This window comes from Microcaecilia unicolor, chromosome 5 (assembly GCF_901765095.1).
Source record: "Microcaecilia unicolor chromosome 5, aMicUni1.1, whole genome shotgun sequence".
Lineage (NCBI taxonomy): Eukaryota > Metazoa > Chordata > Amphibia > Gymnophiona > Siphonopidae > Microcaecilia > Microcaecilia unicolor.
Window position 1 is genome coordinate 223809311 of NC_044035.1, and position 18449 is coordinate 223827759.

The 18449-nt window shown below is 46.0% G+C and overlaps 1 protein-coding gene across 3 annotated transcripts in view; it reads left to right on the forward strand.

Moving 5' to 3' along the window:
- PRDM15 (PR/SET domain 15) overlaps positions 1-18449 on the forward strand; it is a 391258-nt gene that overhangs the window by 107540 nt on the left and 265269 nt on the right. For all 3 annotated transcript variants that reach the window (XM_030203815.1, XM_030203817.1, XM_030203816.1), the window contains exons 3-4: positions 2753-2846; positions 15479-15632. In XM_030203815.1, the coding sequence (XP_030059675.1) occupies positions 2753-2846; positions 15479-15632 (248 nt within the window). The remainder of the gene's footprint in view (positions 1-2752; positions 2847-15478; positions 15633-18449) is intronic.

Below are 18449 nucleotides of genomic sequence, written 5' to 3' on the forward strand. Positions count from 1 at the left end.
TGCACTTGTCTGAGTCTGGTCTCAAGACCAACTCTGTAAGAGTTCACCTTAGCGCAATCAGTGCATACCATTACCATGTGGAAGGTAAGCCGATCTCAGGACAGCCTTTAGTTGTTCGCTTCATGAGAGGTTTGCTTTTGTCAAAGCCCCCTGTCAAGCCTCCTACAGTGTCATGGGATCTCAATGTCGTTCTCACCCAGCTGATGAAACCTCCTTTTGAGCCACTGAATTCCTGCCATCTGAAGTACTTAACCTGGAAGGTCATTTTCTTGGTGGCAGTTACTTCAGCTCGTAGAGTCAGTGAGCTTCAGGCCCTGGTAGCCCAGGCCCCTTACACCAAATTTCATCATAACAGAGTAGTCCTCCGCACTCACCCTAAGTTCTTGCCAAAGGTCGTGTCGGAGTTCCATCTGAACCAGTCGATTGTCTTGCCAACATTCTTTCCCCGTCCTCATTCCTGCCCTGCTGAACGTCAGCTGCACACATTGGACTGCAAGAGAGCATTGGCCTTCTATCTGGAGCGGACACAGCCCAACAGACAGTCCGCCCAATTGTTTGTTTCTTTTGATCCCAATAGGAGGGGAGTGGCTGTAGGGAAACGCAGCATATCCAATTGGCTAGCAGATTGCATTTCCTTCACTTACGCCCAGGCGGGGCTGGCTCTTGAGGGTCATGTCACGGCTCATAATGTTAGAGCCATGGCAGCGTCGGTAGCCCACTTGAAGTCAGCCTCTATTGAAGAAATTTGCAAAGCTGCGACGTGGTCATCTGTCCACACATTCACATCTCATTACTGCCTGCAGCAGGATACCCGACGCGATAGTCGGTTCGGGCAGTCAGTTCTTCAGAACCTGTTTGGGCTTTAGGATCCAACTCCACCCCCCGAGGGCCCTGTTTGTTCTGTTCCAGGCTGCACTCTCAGTTAGTTGGTAAATTTTTAGGTCAATCTCAGTTATGTCCTCGCCGTTGCGAGGCCCAATTGACCATGGTTGTTGTTTTGAGTGAGCCTGGGGGCTAGGGATACCCCATCAGTGAGAACAAGCAGCCTGCTTGTCCTCGGAGAAAGCGAATGCTACATACCTGTAGAAGGTATTCTCCGAGGACAGCAGGCTGATTGTTCTCACAAACCCGCCCGCCTCCCCGTTGGAGTTGTGTCTTCCCTTGAAGTGTATTGTCTTGCTACATACTGGACTGGCCGGCTCGAGCCGGTTTCGGGCGGGAAGACGGCCGCGCATGCGCGGTGCGCGTGGGCGCGCGAGGACTAGCAAAGGACTTTGCTAGAGAAGTTTCCGATTGGAGGGGCTGCCGTTGACGTCACCCCATCAGTGAGAACAATCAGCCTGCTGTCCTCGGAGAATACCTTCTACAGGTATGTAGCATTCGCTGTATTGCCACCACAGTCTGTTTTCCAGGTCCTCTAGGTAGTCAGCCCATTCTGTTCGCTGCTTCTTCAGCTTCCCCAACTTCTTCTTGAGGCCTACCATGCTCTCCCCATGCTTCTCCAGCATTGTCTCCAAGTCCTCTACTCACTTCCCAACTTCTATGATATCACTGCACATTACTGTGATCTGCTCCATAATCTCCACTTTAATGTCTAGTAGTAGTAGTAGTAATGTCCACAAGATCCCACTTCAGCTTGCAGAACAATGTTTTGATTTCTGCCCTAAACTCTGCGCCCTCCTCCTCCTTCGGTGCAGGTGTGCGTTCAGCATTCAGCTGCAGTTGCTCTCTGCCTTGATCTCTTTTTGTAAATTCACTTTCCTCACTCCCCTTTCTCATATGGTTGACTTTCATCATTGCTTACTTGTGCATAATCTTTCAAGTCCACTCACTTCTTCTGCACCAGCATGTCCATTCACCTTTCGTGAATCTCATCTGCTCCAAATAAGGGCTTTTTCTCACCACTTAATTGCCACTTTATTACACTGGTAATGTGGAGCTTCCAACCTAAGCAGTTGTGGTAGATGGTGATGTTGCTTCCTCTTTCCACTGAGCCAGTTTTGAACCCAGTCAGTCACTTTAAGGCCCATACTGGGGGGGGTGTTCAGTTTATTTATAAGTTTACTTGCAGAACTGTGTCAAAGGCTTTGCTGAAATCTAAGTATACTACATCTAGTGTTATCCCTCAATCCAACTCTCTGGTCACCCAGTCAAAGAGATGAATCAGATTCATCTGACAAGACCTACCTCTAGTAAAACCATTCTGCTGTCTGTGCATAGCTGCTGTGTGCCTTCTTCCTTGTCTTTATTCACACAATTTTGCCTGGGATATATGTTCTGATGCAGCATTATTGACGTGACTTGCGTTTGATTGCAAGACTTGTTTTCACACTGCCCATAATGCTGATAAGAAGGTCATAGAATAGGAGAAGGCCACAACAACCCAGCAGGCCAGTGTTTCTAAAGTACATTTTACAGCTTCATTTATATTTAAAGGAGCAATGCTTGATTACAAGAATGTATAAACCCATGAAGTATCCTCAGGCTGTAATAATATGAATGTTGAAAAGTGAAAATTTGTCTTTTGGTATACGAAGTGCCTTTGTCAGCAAGCATTCGCTTTTGCATAATTAATAACAAAATATGAGGATCAGGTACTTTTTGTTTTAGAGGAATATTCTGGGAGTAATTAGAGTTTTGGGTCAGGTACGTGGAGAATTTTGTAGCCCCTCTGCTCTTCCTTCTTCCTTCTCCATGTTTTTCCCACTCCTCTCACCCCTTGTCTGATGCTAACTATATTCTGTATTTGCAGGGTGTGATGACTGTGGGCAGTACCATGACTCTGAGTGTCCTGATCTTGGCCCAGTAGTTAAAGTCAGCGACTCCTTTGTGTTAAGCAGAGCAAGGTAAGTGGCACTGAAAAATGGTTGAGCGGATTGGTGTGAACCTCTAGGTTACCAGTTCACACAATCATAGAAAGATCAGACTAGATGATACTTCAGAAGATTATCTAGTTTACTCCTGCTTTGAAACAGGCTTCTCTTTATATAAATCATTCCAGGATGATGTTTATATAACCTGCTGTGAAAACATACAATGATAGATTTCCTCAACCTCCTTAGGTAGCTTGCTCCAACTCATGACTACCTTAAAAATGAGAAAGTTCTTTCTATGTGTAATCTGCCTCTCTTGTTGCAATTGAATCCATTATTTCATATTCTGTCCCTAGTGAAGGTGGAAAACATCCAGTCATAATCCTCTTTATTATCCTTCTGGGTTTAAAAACTGTGATTTATTCACTTTCTCATCTATTCTTTAGAATACATAAACTCAATTTTTGCAGTGATTGTGTAGGTCATATACAATACTCACAGATGTTATATAAGGCAAATCGGAGCTGGCTCATTGTATCATGTGTCGTGAGTCAACTTTTACGCCACCATCTTTACACCAATCTTGCAGTATGAATTGTGCAGATTGTGGTAAGTTTTCAGACAGCACTGTTGCCAGCTTATGCAATTTGACAGGGGTATAATATCATCAAATCATCACTTTATAAGCATTCTCTCTTATAATTACACAGACAGAGGCCCTTCGGACTTCATCTATAATCACTTTCCATTCTCGCTCACTCAGTTTTTCACCAAGACCCCTCTCCGACAGTCACATGTACTTACATTTTTTTTAACTCCTAACTCTTCATGTATCTATACAGAATGGAAGCAGTGTGCTTCAGTTTCCCCAGTGCCAGCCATAAACTTTCTAATCCTTCTTCTTCCTCCAATTGCTTCCTCATTCACCCCTGGGCCCTAATGTATTGTTGAATTTACAAGACAGGAAAAGTTATAGTTTTCTCTCAATTCTTTCCATGGAACCAATTCTCCATCATCCAGGAATGGTTGAAAGCGAACTATTTTTGTGTCTTCCATCGTGCAACAGCCCCTCCTTGTTTTCCTATTCCAAAAGTAGGTTCAAACCTAATATGGTCTAAAGAAGAAACATTTTGGGGGTCTAGGAATGTTCCTCTTATAATTTTCCAAGCCCCTAATAAATAGCCGATGAAAGAGTTTGTGATGGAGTGACTTCTCTTAAATTACATTATATTAATCAACAGTTGTATCCTACATTAGTTGTGAAGTTCCATGTAGCTTACAGTCAAATGAAAATACAATATACAGAATTCCAAATAAGAAAACCAAAACTTAAGAGGAAAAAGAAATAAAATAATATATTAGGGAGATAATCAGGAATTTACGAAACAGAAAAGTTTTCAACACTTTGCGAAACAGTACATAACTTTCAGGACGCTTACTTCCTGAAGGTAATTGATTCCACCATTTGGCAGCCTGATAAGAAAACTGGTATGAATGGATAACCTTAAACAATTTTAGGCGTTTCAAGATGGCGCCATGAGTGGACGCGTTGTTAGCGAGCTCCAGCTTTGTTTTCTCCGAACACCAATTTAAATACAAACTATTCCCCATACCAAACGAAAAGGGACTGTCCGTGGGGTTCTCCCACCTACCGGGACATCTACGCCGGAGAGACCAGGGCTGGAACGCTTCTTTCTCGCCATCTCACGCACAAGCGGGACGGATTCCTTAGTGGGTGGTGTCGGTGAAGTGGCCCCCCCGCTGGAAGTCGAAACATCTCTTTCTCCGCCGCCAGACTCTAAGATCCCTCCGAGCTCAGCAACTGTTGCAAGTCGGGAAGGGCTTCTCTCAGAACCCGGAAAGGGCGACTGGTGAACCCTGTAGGGACTCTGACTTAGCGGTGTGATCTGTAGTTGCAGGGCAGGAATCGGAGGTGAGCCTAGGAAAAATTTGGCTGAAACTTCTTGAAATAGAGAAAACCTTGCGACAATCATCGGATGAGGTAAAAACTTTGAGTGTGAAAGTGCAGGAAGTGAAGGACTCCATAACTATGGTAAAACAAGATTTTTCCTTGAAAATAGAGGCATTACAGGAAGAGACTAAGAAAACAGACGAATTTAAGGTGGCTGTAATAAAGGATAATATTGAAATAAGAAGAAAGATTGAGCAAATGGAGAATTTTAATAGGAGATTAAATCTCCGACTGCTGAATTTTCCTAAACTTTTGGGGGTATCACCATTAGAAATGTTTACAAGATTTTTGAAAGAAAATCTAAAGTTTCCTCAAGAAATAATTCCTCCATTGAATAAGATCTATTATATACCAAGCACAATGAAAAGGAGAAAATTCTACAGATTTACAAAATATTACAGCCATCTTGGAACAATCATTGGAAGAAGTTTCTGAAAGAGGGACGTTGATAGTGTCATTTGTTTTCCAGCAGGATTTAAACTCAATAATGCATCTTTACTTTAAATCAACTAACCGCATGTTTGGAGGCCAAAAAATTTGACTTTATCCTGATGTAACTAAGATTACCCAAGAAAAGAGGAAACTGTTTCTTTCTATGAGGCCTAAAACATTAGAATTAAGGGGTACCTTCCTCCTTGCATATCCCTGTAAATGTGTTATAAGGTTAAATCAAACAAAATATGTGTTTTTTATTCCTGATCAGCTAAAGACTTTCCTGGACGCAAAACAGCAGTAGAGCTTTTCAATATGTGAGAAACGGCGCCATATTTTCTTATTTGGTTATTGTTGAAAAGAAAAAAAAATGTAATCTTCACTAATACCTACACGCCCCCCCCCCCCCTTTGAATTATAGGGGTCTAATGAAGCTAATTTAGATTGTTGGAAAGAAAGTATTTCCTAAAGGCTAGTATCATACTTTTGGCTGTATTTCACTTAACAGTTTTATGTCTGTTTAAGTTATATAAAATCAATAAAAAATTATAAATCATAAACAATTTTATTGCATTTAAGGAAATCAAAAATTCCCTAGATTGTGATTTAACATTCTGTTCTGATAAATCCCGGCATGTAATTTGGGGCAACTCCAAATATAATTTGATGAACTAGTGAACAGAGTTTTAAAATGAACCGCATCTCAACTGCCAGTGCAATCTGATCCACAGAGGTATTACTTTCTCATATCTAGACACTCTGAAGATTAAATACACACCAGTGTTTCAGTTGTCTGTACCTTCTTCAGCACTGCCTCTTTGCAGCCAACAAAGGGAAAGGAAAGGGGATAGTACGTATTATATACAGGTACTTATTTTGTACCTGGGGCAATGGAGGGTTAAGTGACTTGCCCAGAGTCACAAGGACAGGGCCGTGCTAACCCGGTAAGTGGGGTAAGCACGGCAGGGGGGCGCCTCACCTTCAAGGGCACCGCCGCCGCCGGCCGAGTCAGTGTTGTGTTCTAAAATTAAAATATATAAACCTTGCTTTGGCGCCTATGTGCGCATGCGCTGCTGGCTGCTGCCTTCCCGTGCGCAGCGCTCGTTCATCTGTTTAAGCTTAGCACTGCCCCAGCTTTTCCACGCACGGACGTCGACGGCGTGACGCCGCGCCTAGAACCTCGCAGGCAGTCCGACTCCGAAGGACCTGGACGGGTGCGTGTTGCCGCCGCCGCATTGGAGTGCTGAGAGGAGAGCCGGCGCCACTGCTTGATGATCCGCGCTGCTGCCCGCTCCTGTGGCGCTCCGCATTAATTTTGTTTTTTGCTGAATGCTGAGAGAGTCAGACTGTGGTGGACATCATTGCATTGGTAAGGTTTCGCCTTGACGTTGTTAACTTCATGACTCTGTAATGGCTGGCTGGCGTGGTGGCCTCCTTATCGTTATTGATAAAGAAAGTACATTTGAGGCTGCAGGTTGGGTGGGGGAACTGGAATCAACCAGGCCAGCTGGGGAAGAAAAGAAAGACAAGGCAAGGAAATTTCTGTGGGGGGTGGGGGGGGGGGGGAAGAGAACAAGCTATAATCAGGGAGGAAGGAAGGGGAGACTAAGGCACGAGGAAGATAAAGATGCACTCCATCTTTCAGCTCCTATTTCCTTTGCATCGTGCCAAACCGGGGGGGGGGGGGCGCCAACTGATAGTCTGCAGGGGGGCACCAGAGACCCTTGGCACGGCCCTGTACAAGGAGCTGCAGTGGGAATTGAACCCAGTTTACCAGGATCAAAGCCCGCTGCAATAACCACTAGGCTACTCCTAGACAATACTAATGCCTGAACTAGTAGACAAAATGTATCAGAAAAATAGGCCCTAGTGTGCGTCATTTTCCACAATGTTCTAAATATTTTGTTTGTCATGGCTGCTACTTGAAGTTCAAATGTTAAATGATTATCAGTTATAACTCCCAGAACTTTCAGGCTGGTCTCCGGTTTATAGGTAATATTATCAATCATAAAACTGTAATTCCTAACAGATTAACAGCTGCTTACTATCAAAAATTTTGTTTTATCCCTGTTTAGTTTAAATGTAAATGCCGCAGCCCATAATTCCAATTCTCTAGTCTCTGTTTAATAAGTGCCAATATATTACTAATGTCATGTTCAAAAGGAATACATATAGTGACATCAACGTAGATGAATGGGCAGACCTCCATGGCAGCCCATCTTTTCCCTAATGGAGCCATCATTATGTTAAATAAAATTGGGGAAATAGTCGAGCCCTGCAGTACACAACATTCCTACCTTCATTCCGATGAAAAAGACAGATTCATTTTTACTCGATAGGATCAACTCTCCAATAATCCTTTAAACCAGTTGTAAACCATACCGCTAATACCAATAAAGTCAAGAAAATGTGACAATATATTATGGGTCCACTATGTCGAAAGCACTAGACATGTTGAACTGTGGGATAATCACTTTTTTACCACAGCTAACTTCTTTCCTTAATTCAGATTCAAGCATTGCTACTACGGTTTCAGTACTAAATTTCAGTCTAAAACCTGATTGAAAATCATGGAGCCCTTCATGACTATCAAGAAATTCTATTATCTGCTGCATCACTGTTCCCTCCATCACCTTCACCATGTGAGGAATGGAGGCAACTGGTCAATAATTAGCTACCTCGCTCCTCTTAGCTGCTGGGTTTTTAGGAATAGGTGTAAGCACAATGCCACCTTTCTCACACGGGAAAAGACCTTGGGATAACATATTAACCATATACTGAGTAAGGTATTCTGTAAATTCTAAAGGGACCTCTTTCAAAGAGTTACCGGGGCAAACGTCCAATGGACAAGAAGCTGAAGAATATCTTGATAAACAAGACTACTGTAGAAAGTGAAGGGGTGTAAAAGGTGCCCCCCCCCAACACCCAAAGATACCTGAGATCAAAATCTGGGAAGTCATTCTATTCAATTTGAATAGTCAGTGTTTGTCTCCCCACTTCCCAACCCGTTATCTGCTTCAGTTGGGCCACCCAGTAATACCAAATAAGGTTAGGCATGGTGCCTCCGCTTAACACTCTCTGCTGCCAGATATTCTCCTTCCAAAGTCAAGGGAGCTTCGCTCTCCAAACAAACCACATGATATCTCTTTTCTGACCCTCAAGGACCCTTCTGGGCACTGAAACATGAAGTGTTTGAAACAAAAAAAGAACTTGAGGTAAAACATTAATCCTTTTTAGCAATTTCTTTTTTTGTTTCAAACACTTCATGTTTCACCAAGAGAGCCTTCCTTTTTTCCACTTATCAAATCTTCTCATATTTGCTGTAGGGTGGAGTCATAATTCATATGTATGGGATAGACAGTCTTCTAGTTATCTGCAGCTCTACATAGCGAAGTCATTCTTTAACATATGGGATATTCCCAGACCAGCCAATAAAATGCTCCCAACAGAGGTGCAGAACAGAAGTAGGATGTTTCTTTAGTGTCCTCACTAGAAACACAAGCAGAAACTTGTAGGTTTGTGCCCATCTTCCAGCAGGTGGAGATAGAGAGAACAGAATTGAACTCTGTCCTAAATGGCACTGTTCAACTCCTCTAGTTCAATAGTTCTCCGAGGACAAGCAGATCTTGTGAACAACTCTGCAGTTGAGCGACCACTCGTGAGGTTGCATTATCCTGCTCAATCTGTCGGCCAGACTGTTGTTTACGCCTGCCAGATACGTGGCCTGGAGAAACATGCCGTGATGGCGAGCCCAAAGCCACATCTGGACAGCCTCCCGACATAGGGGGCGAGATCCGGTGCCCCCCTGCTTGTTGACGTAATACATGGCAACCTGGTTGTCTGTCTGAATTTGAATAATTTGACTGGCCAGCCGATCTCTGAAAGACTTCAGAGCGTTCCAGATCGCTCGCAGCTCCAGGAGATTGATCTGAAGACCTGACTCCTGGAGGGACCAAGCTCCCTGAGTGTGGAGCCCATCTACACGTGCTCCCCACCCCAGGAGAGATGCATCCGTGGTCAGCACTTTTTGAGGCTGAGAAATCTGGAAGGGACGACCCAGGGTCAGATTGGATCGAATTGTCCACCACTGAAGGGAATTGTGAAAATCGATGGACAGCTGGATCACATCCTCTAGATTCCCCGCAGCTTGATACCACTGGGAAGCTAGGGTCCATTTAGCAGATCTCATGTGCAGGCGTGCCATGGGCATCACATGAACTGTGGAGGCCATATGGCCTAGAAGTCTCAACATCTGCCGAGCCGTGATCTGCTGAGATGCCCTGGCCATGGAAACAAGAGACAGAAGGTTGTCCGCTCTCGTCTTGGGAAGATAGGCTCGAGCTGTCTGAGAGTCCAGCAGAGCTCCTATGAATTCTAGTTGTTGAACTGGAAGAAGGTGGGACTTTGGGTAATTGATGACAAACCCTAGTAGCTCAAAGAGTCGAATAGTCATTTGCATGGACTGTAAAGCTCCTGCCTCTGAGGTGTTCTTCACCAGCCAATCATCGAGATAAGGGAACACATGTACTCCCAGTCTGCGTAGCGACGCTGCAGCCACCGCCAGACATTTTGTAAACATCCGTGGCGCAGAGGTGAGCCCAAAGGGCAGCACACAATACAGAAAGTGCTGTGTTCCCAGGCGGAATCGCAGATACTTCCTGTGAGCTGGAAGTATCGGAATGTGAGTGTAAGCATCCTTTAAGTCCAGAGAGCATAGCCAATCATTTTTCTGAATCATGGGAAGAAGGGTGCCCAGGGAAACAATCCTGAACTTTTCTCTGACCAGATATTTGTTCAGGGCCCTTAGGTCTAGGATGGGACACATCCCCCCTGTTTTCTTTTGCACAAGGAAGTACCTGGAATAGAATCCCAGCCCTTCTTGCCCTGGTGGGATGGACTCGATCGCATTGGCGCTGAGAAGGGCGGAGAGTTCCTCTGCAAGTACCTGCCTGTGCTGGAAGCTGAAAGACGGTGGACAATGTGGAGGTCTGGACCTCAAATTGAGGGAGTACCCCAACCAGACTATTTGAAGAACCCACCGGTCGGAGGTTATGAGAGGCCACCTTTGGTGAAAAAATTTTAACCTCCTTCCGACCAGTAGATCGTCCGGCACAGGTACTTTTATGGCGGCTATGCTCAGCTGGAGCCAGTCAAAAGCCCGTCCCTTGCTTTTGCTGGGGAGCTGCAGGGACCTGTCTGGGCGCACGCTGTTGACATGAACGAGCGTGCTGGGGCTGAGCCTGAGAAGGCTGTCAGGAAGGTGGATTGTACCTACGCTTATTGTAAGCATAGGGAGTATTCCTCCTTCCCCTGAAAAATCGTCTACCTGTTGAGGTAGATGCTGAAGGCTCCCGGTGGGAGAGTTTGTCGAGGGCGGTTTCCCGCTGGTGGAGCTGCTCTACCACCTGCTTGACCTTCTCACCAAAAATATTATCCCCCGGCAAGGCACAGCCGCAAGCTGCTGCTGGGTCCGATTGTCCAGGTCAGAGGCACGCAGCCATGAGAGTCTGCGCATCACTATACCTTGAGCAGCAGATCTGGATGCAACATCAAAAGTGTCATAAGCACCCCTGGACAGGAATTTACGACATGCCTTCAGCTGCCTGACCACCTCCTGAAAAGGCCTGGAGTGCTCCGGAGGGAGCTTATCCACCAAGTCCGCCAGTTGCTTAACATTGTTCCGCATGTGAATGCTCGTGTAGAGCTGGTAGGACTGAATTTTGGACAAGAGCATAGAGGACTGGTAGGCCTTCCTCCCAAAAGAGTCTAAAGTCCTAGCCTCTCGCCCCGGGGGCACCGAGGCGAAATCTCTAGTACTTCTGGCTCTCTTGAGAGCGGAATCCACAACCGCAGAGTCATGAGGTAAGTGCGACCTCATCAACTCAGGTTCTCCATGGATCCGATACTGGGACTCCGCTTTCTTAGGGGTGGTGGGATTAGATAATGGTTTCATCCAATTCCTCAGCAATGTCTCCTTAAGGACATTATGCAGAGGGGCATTGGATGACTCCTTAGGTGGCGAAGGATAGTCCAGGACCTTGAGCATCTCAGTCCTGGGCTCATCCTCATTTACCACAGGGAAGGGAATGCCCACAGACGTTTCCCGGACAAAGGAGGAGAAGGACAGACTCTCTGGTGGAGAAAGCTTCCTCTCAAGTGAAGGAGTGGGATCAGAAGGAAGACCACAAGACTCCTCGGCAGAGAAATATCTGGGGTCTTCCCCTTCATCCCAGGAGGCATCCTCCTCGGTATCGGACAAGAGTTCACGAAGTACATTCCGAAACCGGGCCCGTCTCGTCGCCGAGGAACCACGTCCTCGATGGTGATGTCGAGATGCCAACTCCCATGCCGGCGGCGATGAAGCTCACTCCGTTGAAGTCAATCGGTAGTCAACCTGGGTGGCAGCCGAGGCCGATGCCGCAAGCGGTACCGGCGTCGGGGACCTCACCACAGGCACAGAGCCAGCCGCCGCTTCCATCGACGGTACCGAGGGCGCAAACCCCCCGGCACCGGAACAGAATGATGCAGTAGCCCTTCCAGGAGGCCTGGAAGAATGGCTTGAATGCTCTCCTCGAGAGTCGCTGTCGAGGAAGGCTGTGGGGCCGGTACCAGAGTCGAAGTCAGAATCTGCAAAGGCCTGGGAGGCGGTACCGGGCTGTCCGAAGACCGACACCTCTTGTATGGAGGATGAGCGCTCCTGCCGGCGCTTTCCGGGTGCCGAATCCCTAGACGCCCCAGAGCTCCCGGTACTGTGCCTGGAGGGAGACCGGTGCCGATGCTTCTTCGCCTTCGTTCGAAGCACGTCACGTACTCCGCGGTACAGACGAGTAGGAAGTGGAATCCATATGCCTCCTCGGGGACGGGTCCGACATTGGTCGGTCCCAGTGGGCCTGCACAGCAGGAGCCTTCGAGACAGGTGGAGACCCACTCGACGGCTCACTACTTCCAGCCACAGGAGAAGTTCAGACAGCCATTACCTGCGCTCTCGTGATGAGAAACAAGAAAAAAGCGACAAACAGCATGCGAAAAGGCGCCTAACTTTTTCCTGGGATCTAAGGGAGAGAAACTGCAAGCAGCCACTCTCCACCACGGAAAAGAAAAGACTGAGGCGGGAACGGACGCATGCGGGCGGGAAGATGACCGTGCATGCGCAGTGCGTCCGTCCCGCGCTTTGCTGGCTGTCGCAAAGCTCTTTTGGATTTTACTAGAGAAAATCTCCGTTCCTGGGCCCGCCGTGGACGACGACGACCCACATGTGAGAACATCAGCCTGCTTGTCCTCAGAGAAATATAATATACCTCCTCTTTCTGGCTTTTGTTCTAATCTTCTTTTTTTAATGTCAAGACAAAGGAGGAAGAAGCCAGGAATGAAGAAGGGGGGAGGGAGGGATCCAGCATCAATAGACAAGAAGCAAACCTTTCTTCCATCTCAAGTGCAGACCAGAATAAACTGGACTAGGAGTGAGCCTCAAGAGATCAATCCAGGAGCCGCACAGAAAATCATCTTCCGCTTGCTGGAAATGCAGAAAGCGAAAGATACATACCTGTAGCAGGTATTCTCCGAGGACAGCAGGCTGATTGTTCTCACTACTACTACTACTTAACATTTCTAAAGCGTTGCCAGGGTTACGCAGCGCTGTACAATTTTAACACAGAAGGACAGTCCCTGCTTAAAGAGCTTACAACCAACCCGCCCACCTCCCCTTTGGAGTTGTTTGCGGGCGGTAAGGTGGCCGTGCATGTGCAGTGCGTCCGTCCCGTGCTTTGCTGGCTGTCGCAAAGCTCTTTTGGATTTTACTAGAGAAAATCTCCGTTCCTGGGGCCGCCGTGGATGACGACGACCCACATGTGAGAACAATCAGCCTGCTGTCCTCGGAGAATACCTGCTACAGGTAAGTATCTTCGCTATCTGTGGGGGAAATAGTTTATGCAGCCTCTATCAACAACTTCTTGTCAGAGAAGGCCTGAGTTAGACTCTGTCTTCAATTATCTGAGGGGAGAAGGGGTGTTCACACTGGTTGATATTGTTTTTTTCTCGCATCATTTTTTAGTAGTGCTGTTTTTGTGTTGCTCCTTGCCTTGTTCCTCAGCATTTCTTCAGGGCTGTTTTTATGGTAGTGCTGGCCGAATCTGCTAATGCACTGCTTCCAATGTGGTTCATGGTGAACGGCATCAGGACACTGCTCAGCATGCTGTCTCTTTCTGCACTAAGAGCAGAATGAGCTAGTGAGTGGGGAAAACAGTTCCGGCCCGAGCTCTGTTCATGATTTAGGGGCTTGGGAGAAGAGACGGATGCCGATGTAGAGGCTGGCTCAGGTCTCAGGTTACTTCAGCAAGGGCAGCCATATTAGATTCCTCTGCGCCTGTACAATGTCTGGAGAATGTGTCTTAACAATGGGGCTAGAACTGGGAGCTGAAAAGGGGGGGGGGGGGGGGGCAGGTGAAATAACGGAGCTGGAACTGAGAGCTGAAAAGGGGAGATAGGTGGGAGAAGGGGGCTGGGATGGTTGCAGAAGGAAGCAGAGTCTTGGGGCTGAAAAGGGGGGGAGCAGGTGCGTGAAGGAGGCCTGGTGCTGGCCCTAGGGGCAGGTAGGGTAATGGGACTGGAAGGGGGCTGAGAAGGAGGCTGGGGCTGGAACTGGGGGCTGAAAAGGAGAGGGGCAAGTAGGAGAAAGGGGCTAGAACTGAGGGCAGGTGGGATAATGGGGCTGGAACTGGAGGCTGAAAAGAGGGGGCAGGGGATTGGCAATTGCCATGATTTAGGGACTAGGAGAAGGTGGCTGGGGATGAGAAATAGGGGCTTATACTGCCAGGTGGTAGGGGTGACAGAAGTGGTCTGATGTTAGGGACAAATGCAAGAAGGGACTGATGCTAGAGCTGGGGCAGAGAGAAGGGAGCTCAGAGCTATCAGACTGGTGTTGGGGATAAGTGTGGGAGAAGAGGTCTGGGGTCTGAGACAAGGGGGCAGATGGGGGTTGGGGTTGATGCAAGGGCTGAGAGATGGAAGAGAATGGCAGATACTTTGTGGGGTTGTGGAGAAGCAAGGGTATACGCAGGGAAAGGTGAAGATTGGGGAGTAGAGGGATGGGTAGTGAGGTTAAGGTGGAGGAAAGACAGAGTAAATAAACATTGGAGAAGGAGGTAGGTGAACGGAGAAGGAAGTATGGGAGAAGAGGCAGGGGGAAGGGGCAAAAGAGACGGAGAGTTGTGGTGATGGACAAAGGAAGGGGACAGATCCTTATACACCTTGACAAAGGCCGCTTGTTTCCCAATTCTAAATGAAAGGTTGAAAAGGGGTCCCAAAGAAAAAATAATGAAGAAATCAAAAAGAAAATATAATGGGAAGGCACAAAATATTCGCTCACAAAAATCTCCGATCCAAGCTATGAAGAGTCGCAAAGATTCAGCGTGGATTAAAAAGAACTTGAGATCTTGCACTCTCACGGTGGGTGGGAACATACACATGCACGGTAGGAACGCTGCGTGCACTCTTAAAGCTGTAAAAAGCTTTTTCAAGCTCCGAACTGGGCGACGCGAGACATGTCACCCACATGTGAAAATTATTGGCCTGCTTGTCCTTGGAGAACCTATACTACATGCCTGCAGCCACTGGCCACCTCTACTGCTGGAAGAGGCCTCACAGTAGTCAGGACTGGTTTTAGGGGCGACACGGGTGGCTGCATAGGGCCCTGGCATGTCACCTGTCCTTTTCCTTAATGTACATCCATGTTTCTATATAGAGAGTGGCAGGCAGCAGCAGTGATTTGCATTGCTCTTCAGCCCCTTTTGATGTCTTGTCCCTCTTCCATGACTGCAAGGGCAGGATGCAGCAGAAAACAGGCTCTGGGCTTGGCAACTGATGGGCTATGCTGCCTGCCACTCTCTATGCAGAAACACGAATGCACATTAAGGTACAGAGTGGGAGAGCCACCAAACTGGTCTGCACAGAGTCCTGCAGGTGCTAAGGCCGGCCCTGACAGTCATATTCACAGGACAACAAAACAGGTGGCATGGGTTCTAGTGGTTCATGTAGCAATATTATAGTTGGCATATCACTGCAATGTCTTTATTCTATGTATTTAAGGAGCAACACTTGCTGACCTCACAAAAGAAGTCTAACTCTTCTAAGCCTGTCAAACATATAAATGTATCTGGTGAATAGGTGTTTACTGTAATCTAGCTGCTGGGAAGCAATGTTGCCCCACTGGCTGGTAGCAGTTTAAGAGGATTTCAGTGTAACATCCATTCACCCTTGTCTTTAGGTCATCGCTCCCCCCTAACTTGGAGATCAGGCAGCTGGAAGAGGATGTGGAGGGCGTGTTTGCAATCACCCATCTGGTCAAACGTACTCAGTTTGGCCCATTTGAATCCAAGAGAGTCACCAAGGTTGAGAATGAGTCCTCTTTCCCCCTCAAGGTAAGGTGGAGTGTGGCACCAACCTGGCGATGTGGTGCTACATACTGCTGTGTTGTGGCTTGAAACAGAATGAGACTTGGGGGGGGGGGGGGGGGGGCTGGGATTGTGTGCCTGGGGACTTTGTTCCATGGGCTAAGGCTGGACTTAACACACAGGCTACACCAAGTATCCAGTGTCCCTCTGTAGTGGTACCTGCTGGTGAGCTCCCATACCATGGTTAGCAATGAGTTTTCATGTTGGTAAATATTGCTACACGTGTTTCTGCATGTCACACATTCCTTCTTCAGACAGATCAGAACTCAGAACTGGGGTTTAAAAGCAATAAAGAAGCCAGTCATGGAAATCCGGTCAGATATATACAGTGGCACACAGAACACAGTTTGAAGAAATAACTTTGTAAAACAGTTGCTTGTAGGGTCTACACTGCTAACGCTTAATATACATATTTATGTGGTATACACTGGCCCAGATTTAGGCATAGGTAACATAAGCGACTGCCTATGTTGCCAAATTTTGAGACTACTAGATACCTAGGCCAAAGAAGAGCCACTCCCGCTTACTTTAAGGATATGTTCATGTACTGATTCAGAGGGGTGCAACAATGATACTTTGGCCTTCCTACTCTTCTTTTGGCTGTTCAATCTTTGGGATTTCTGACATCACCCCTCTTTGGCACCTACTATCTGGTTTTGCCTATGAGTTTCAACATTTTAAATTTGACTCTGGGTTCACACATAGGTGTTCCCATGGATGGCGTTGGGGTAAGAATGGCACTTATTTGTGTATCTTATAAAGTACATGCAGGAGCATCTAAATTTAGTCCTACCTGAGAGCAGGTGTTGCTGTGTACAGGAGCTTTTGGGAGCCTATTATAAAAATTCACGGAGCTAGGTATGCTGCCTTTGTAAAATATCCAAAATTGTATATCCACAGAGTACTGATGTATATACCCAATGTAATTTAAATCTCCTCTAACATCCTAATAAAGTTTTTAAGTATGGTCGAATTAAAGCCCATTAGTTATTTATAATGATCACACACAATTTTTAACCAAGTGTGTATAACCAACAGATTCAAAGGCACTTAGCTTTTAAAGATCTTTCCGGGTCCTGACACAGACATGTTTTGCAAACTAGGGGGCCCTTTTATAAAGGTGCGCTGAAAAATGGCCTACGGTAGTGTAGACACGTGTTTTGGGCACGTGCAGAATCATTTTTCAGCACATCTGTAAAAAATACCTTTTTAACATTTTTGCCGAAAATGGATGTGCGGTAAAATGAAAATTGCTGCCATTGACCTAGCAGTAAGGTCTCACGCGGTAACTGGGCGGTAATGGTCTATGTGTGTAAAATGCCAATTACCGCCCAATTACCACCTGCACGCCAGGAAATAAAAATTGTTTTCCAGTGCGCATAGCAGATGCACGTGAAAAATGAAATTACCGCAAGAGCCACGTGGTAGCCGGGTAGTAACTCATAAATTGACGTGTGTTGGGTGCATGTAGGCACCTATGCGGCTTAGTAAAAGGGCCCCTAGCTGTTTCAAGGAACCCTTAGATCTGGCCGCTCTGGCTGCCTTATCCCCCCACAGAATGACTTTCACACCACTTTCATACAATCATTCTAAGCCTGTCAAGCATATAAATTTATCTGGTGAATAGGTGTTTACTATAACCTAGCTGCTAGGAAGCAGTGTATGTATAAATACAAACAATTGTATGAAAGTGGTGTGAAAGTCATTCTGTAAGGGAGATAAGGCAGCCAGAGCGGCCAGATCTAAGGGTTCCTTGAAACAGCTAGGTTGCGAAACATGGTCCATGTCGGGACCTGGAAAGATCCTTAAAAGCTAAGTGCCTTTGAATCTGTTGGTTATACACACTTGGTTAAAAATTGTGTTCAATGATTATAAATAACTAATGGACTTTAATCGGACTGTTTTTGGTCTTCATGTGTCTTTGAAATTAATATGAGCACACTTAAAAACTTTTTTAGTGTGTTATAGGAGATTTAATTTACATTGGGTATATACATCAGTACTCTGTGGATATATAATTTTGGATATTTTGATAAACTTTCCCTGAAGATCTCAAGAAATGTTTCCTCTCACGTGGTTATTGGTTGATCGTGCCTTTGTAAAATAAGCACACCCTTTGTACTATGTGCCTTCCAAGCAATTTTCAGACTGTCTGCTTAACTGGAAAAGTCATGCATAGTTTTTTTATTTTTATTTTTTTATCTGTGAACATTAAGCCTGGGCACCCTGCTACAAAATTACCCACCATGTGGCTGCAATGGTCTCAGGTGTGCAAGGGCAATTTTCAGACTGTCTGCTTAACTGGAAAAGTCATGCATAGTTTTTTTATTTTTATTTTTTTATCTGTGAACATTAAGCCTGGGCACCCTGCTACAAAATTACCCACCATGTGGCTGCAATGGTCTCAGGTGTGCAAGGGCAATTTTCAGACTGTCTGCTTAACTGGAAAAGTCATGCATAGTTTTTTTATTTTTATTTTTTTATCTGTGAACATTACACCCATTTTCAAGGTGAAAGTTTGAAAATTACCTCAGGAACAAATATCCACATACATCTGTACCTCTTTTTACGTGTGGTTACTTTTGTTGAGTTACAAAATGATGAAAATTCAAATTTTTGCATATATTTCTAAGCGCTGTTCCCATGAACAGCCCCACCCCCACTGCAGGTAAAATAGCATACATAGTGGCACTATGAGGGTAATTGAAGAGCACTTTTCTAAAACTAAGTCCATTTTCTGTCAGTTTTCAGTTATGCAGTTAATTTTGTTCATCAAGGCAAGAA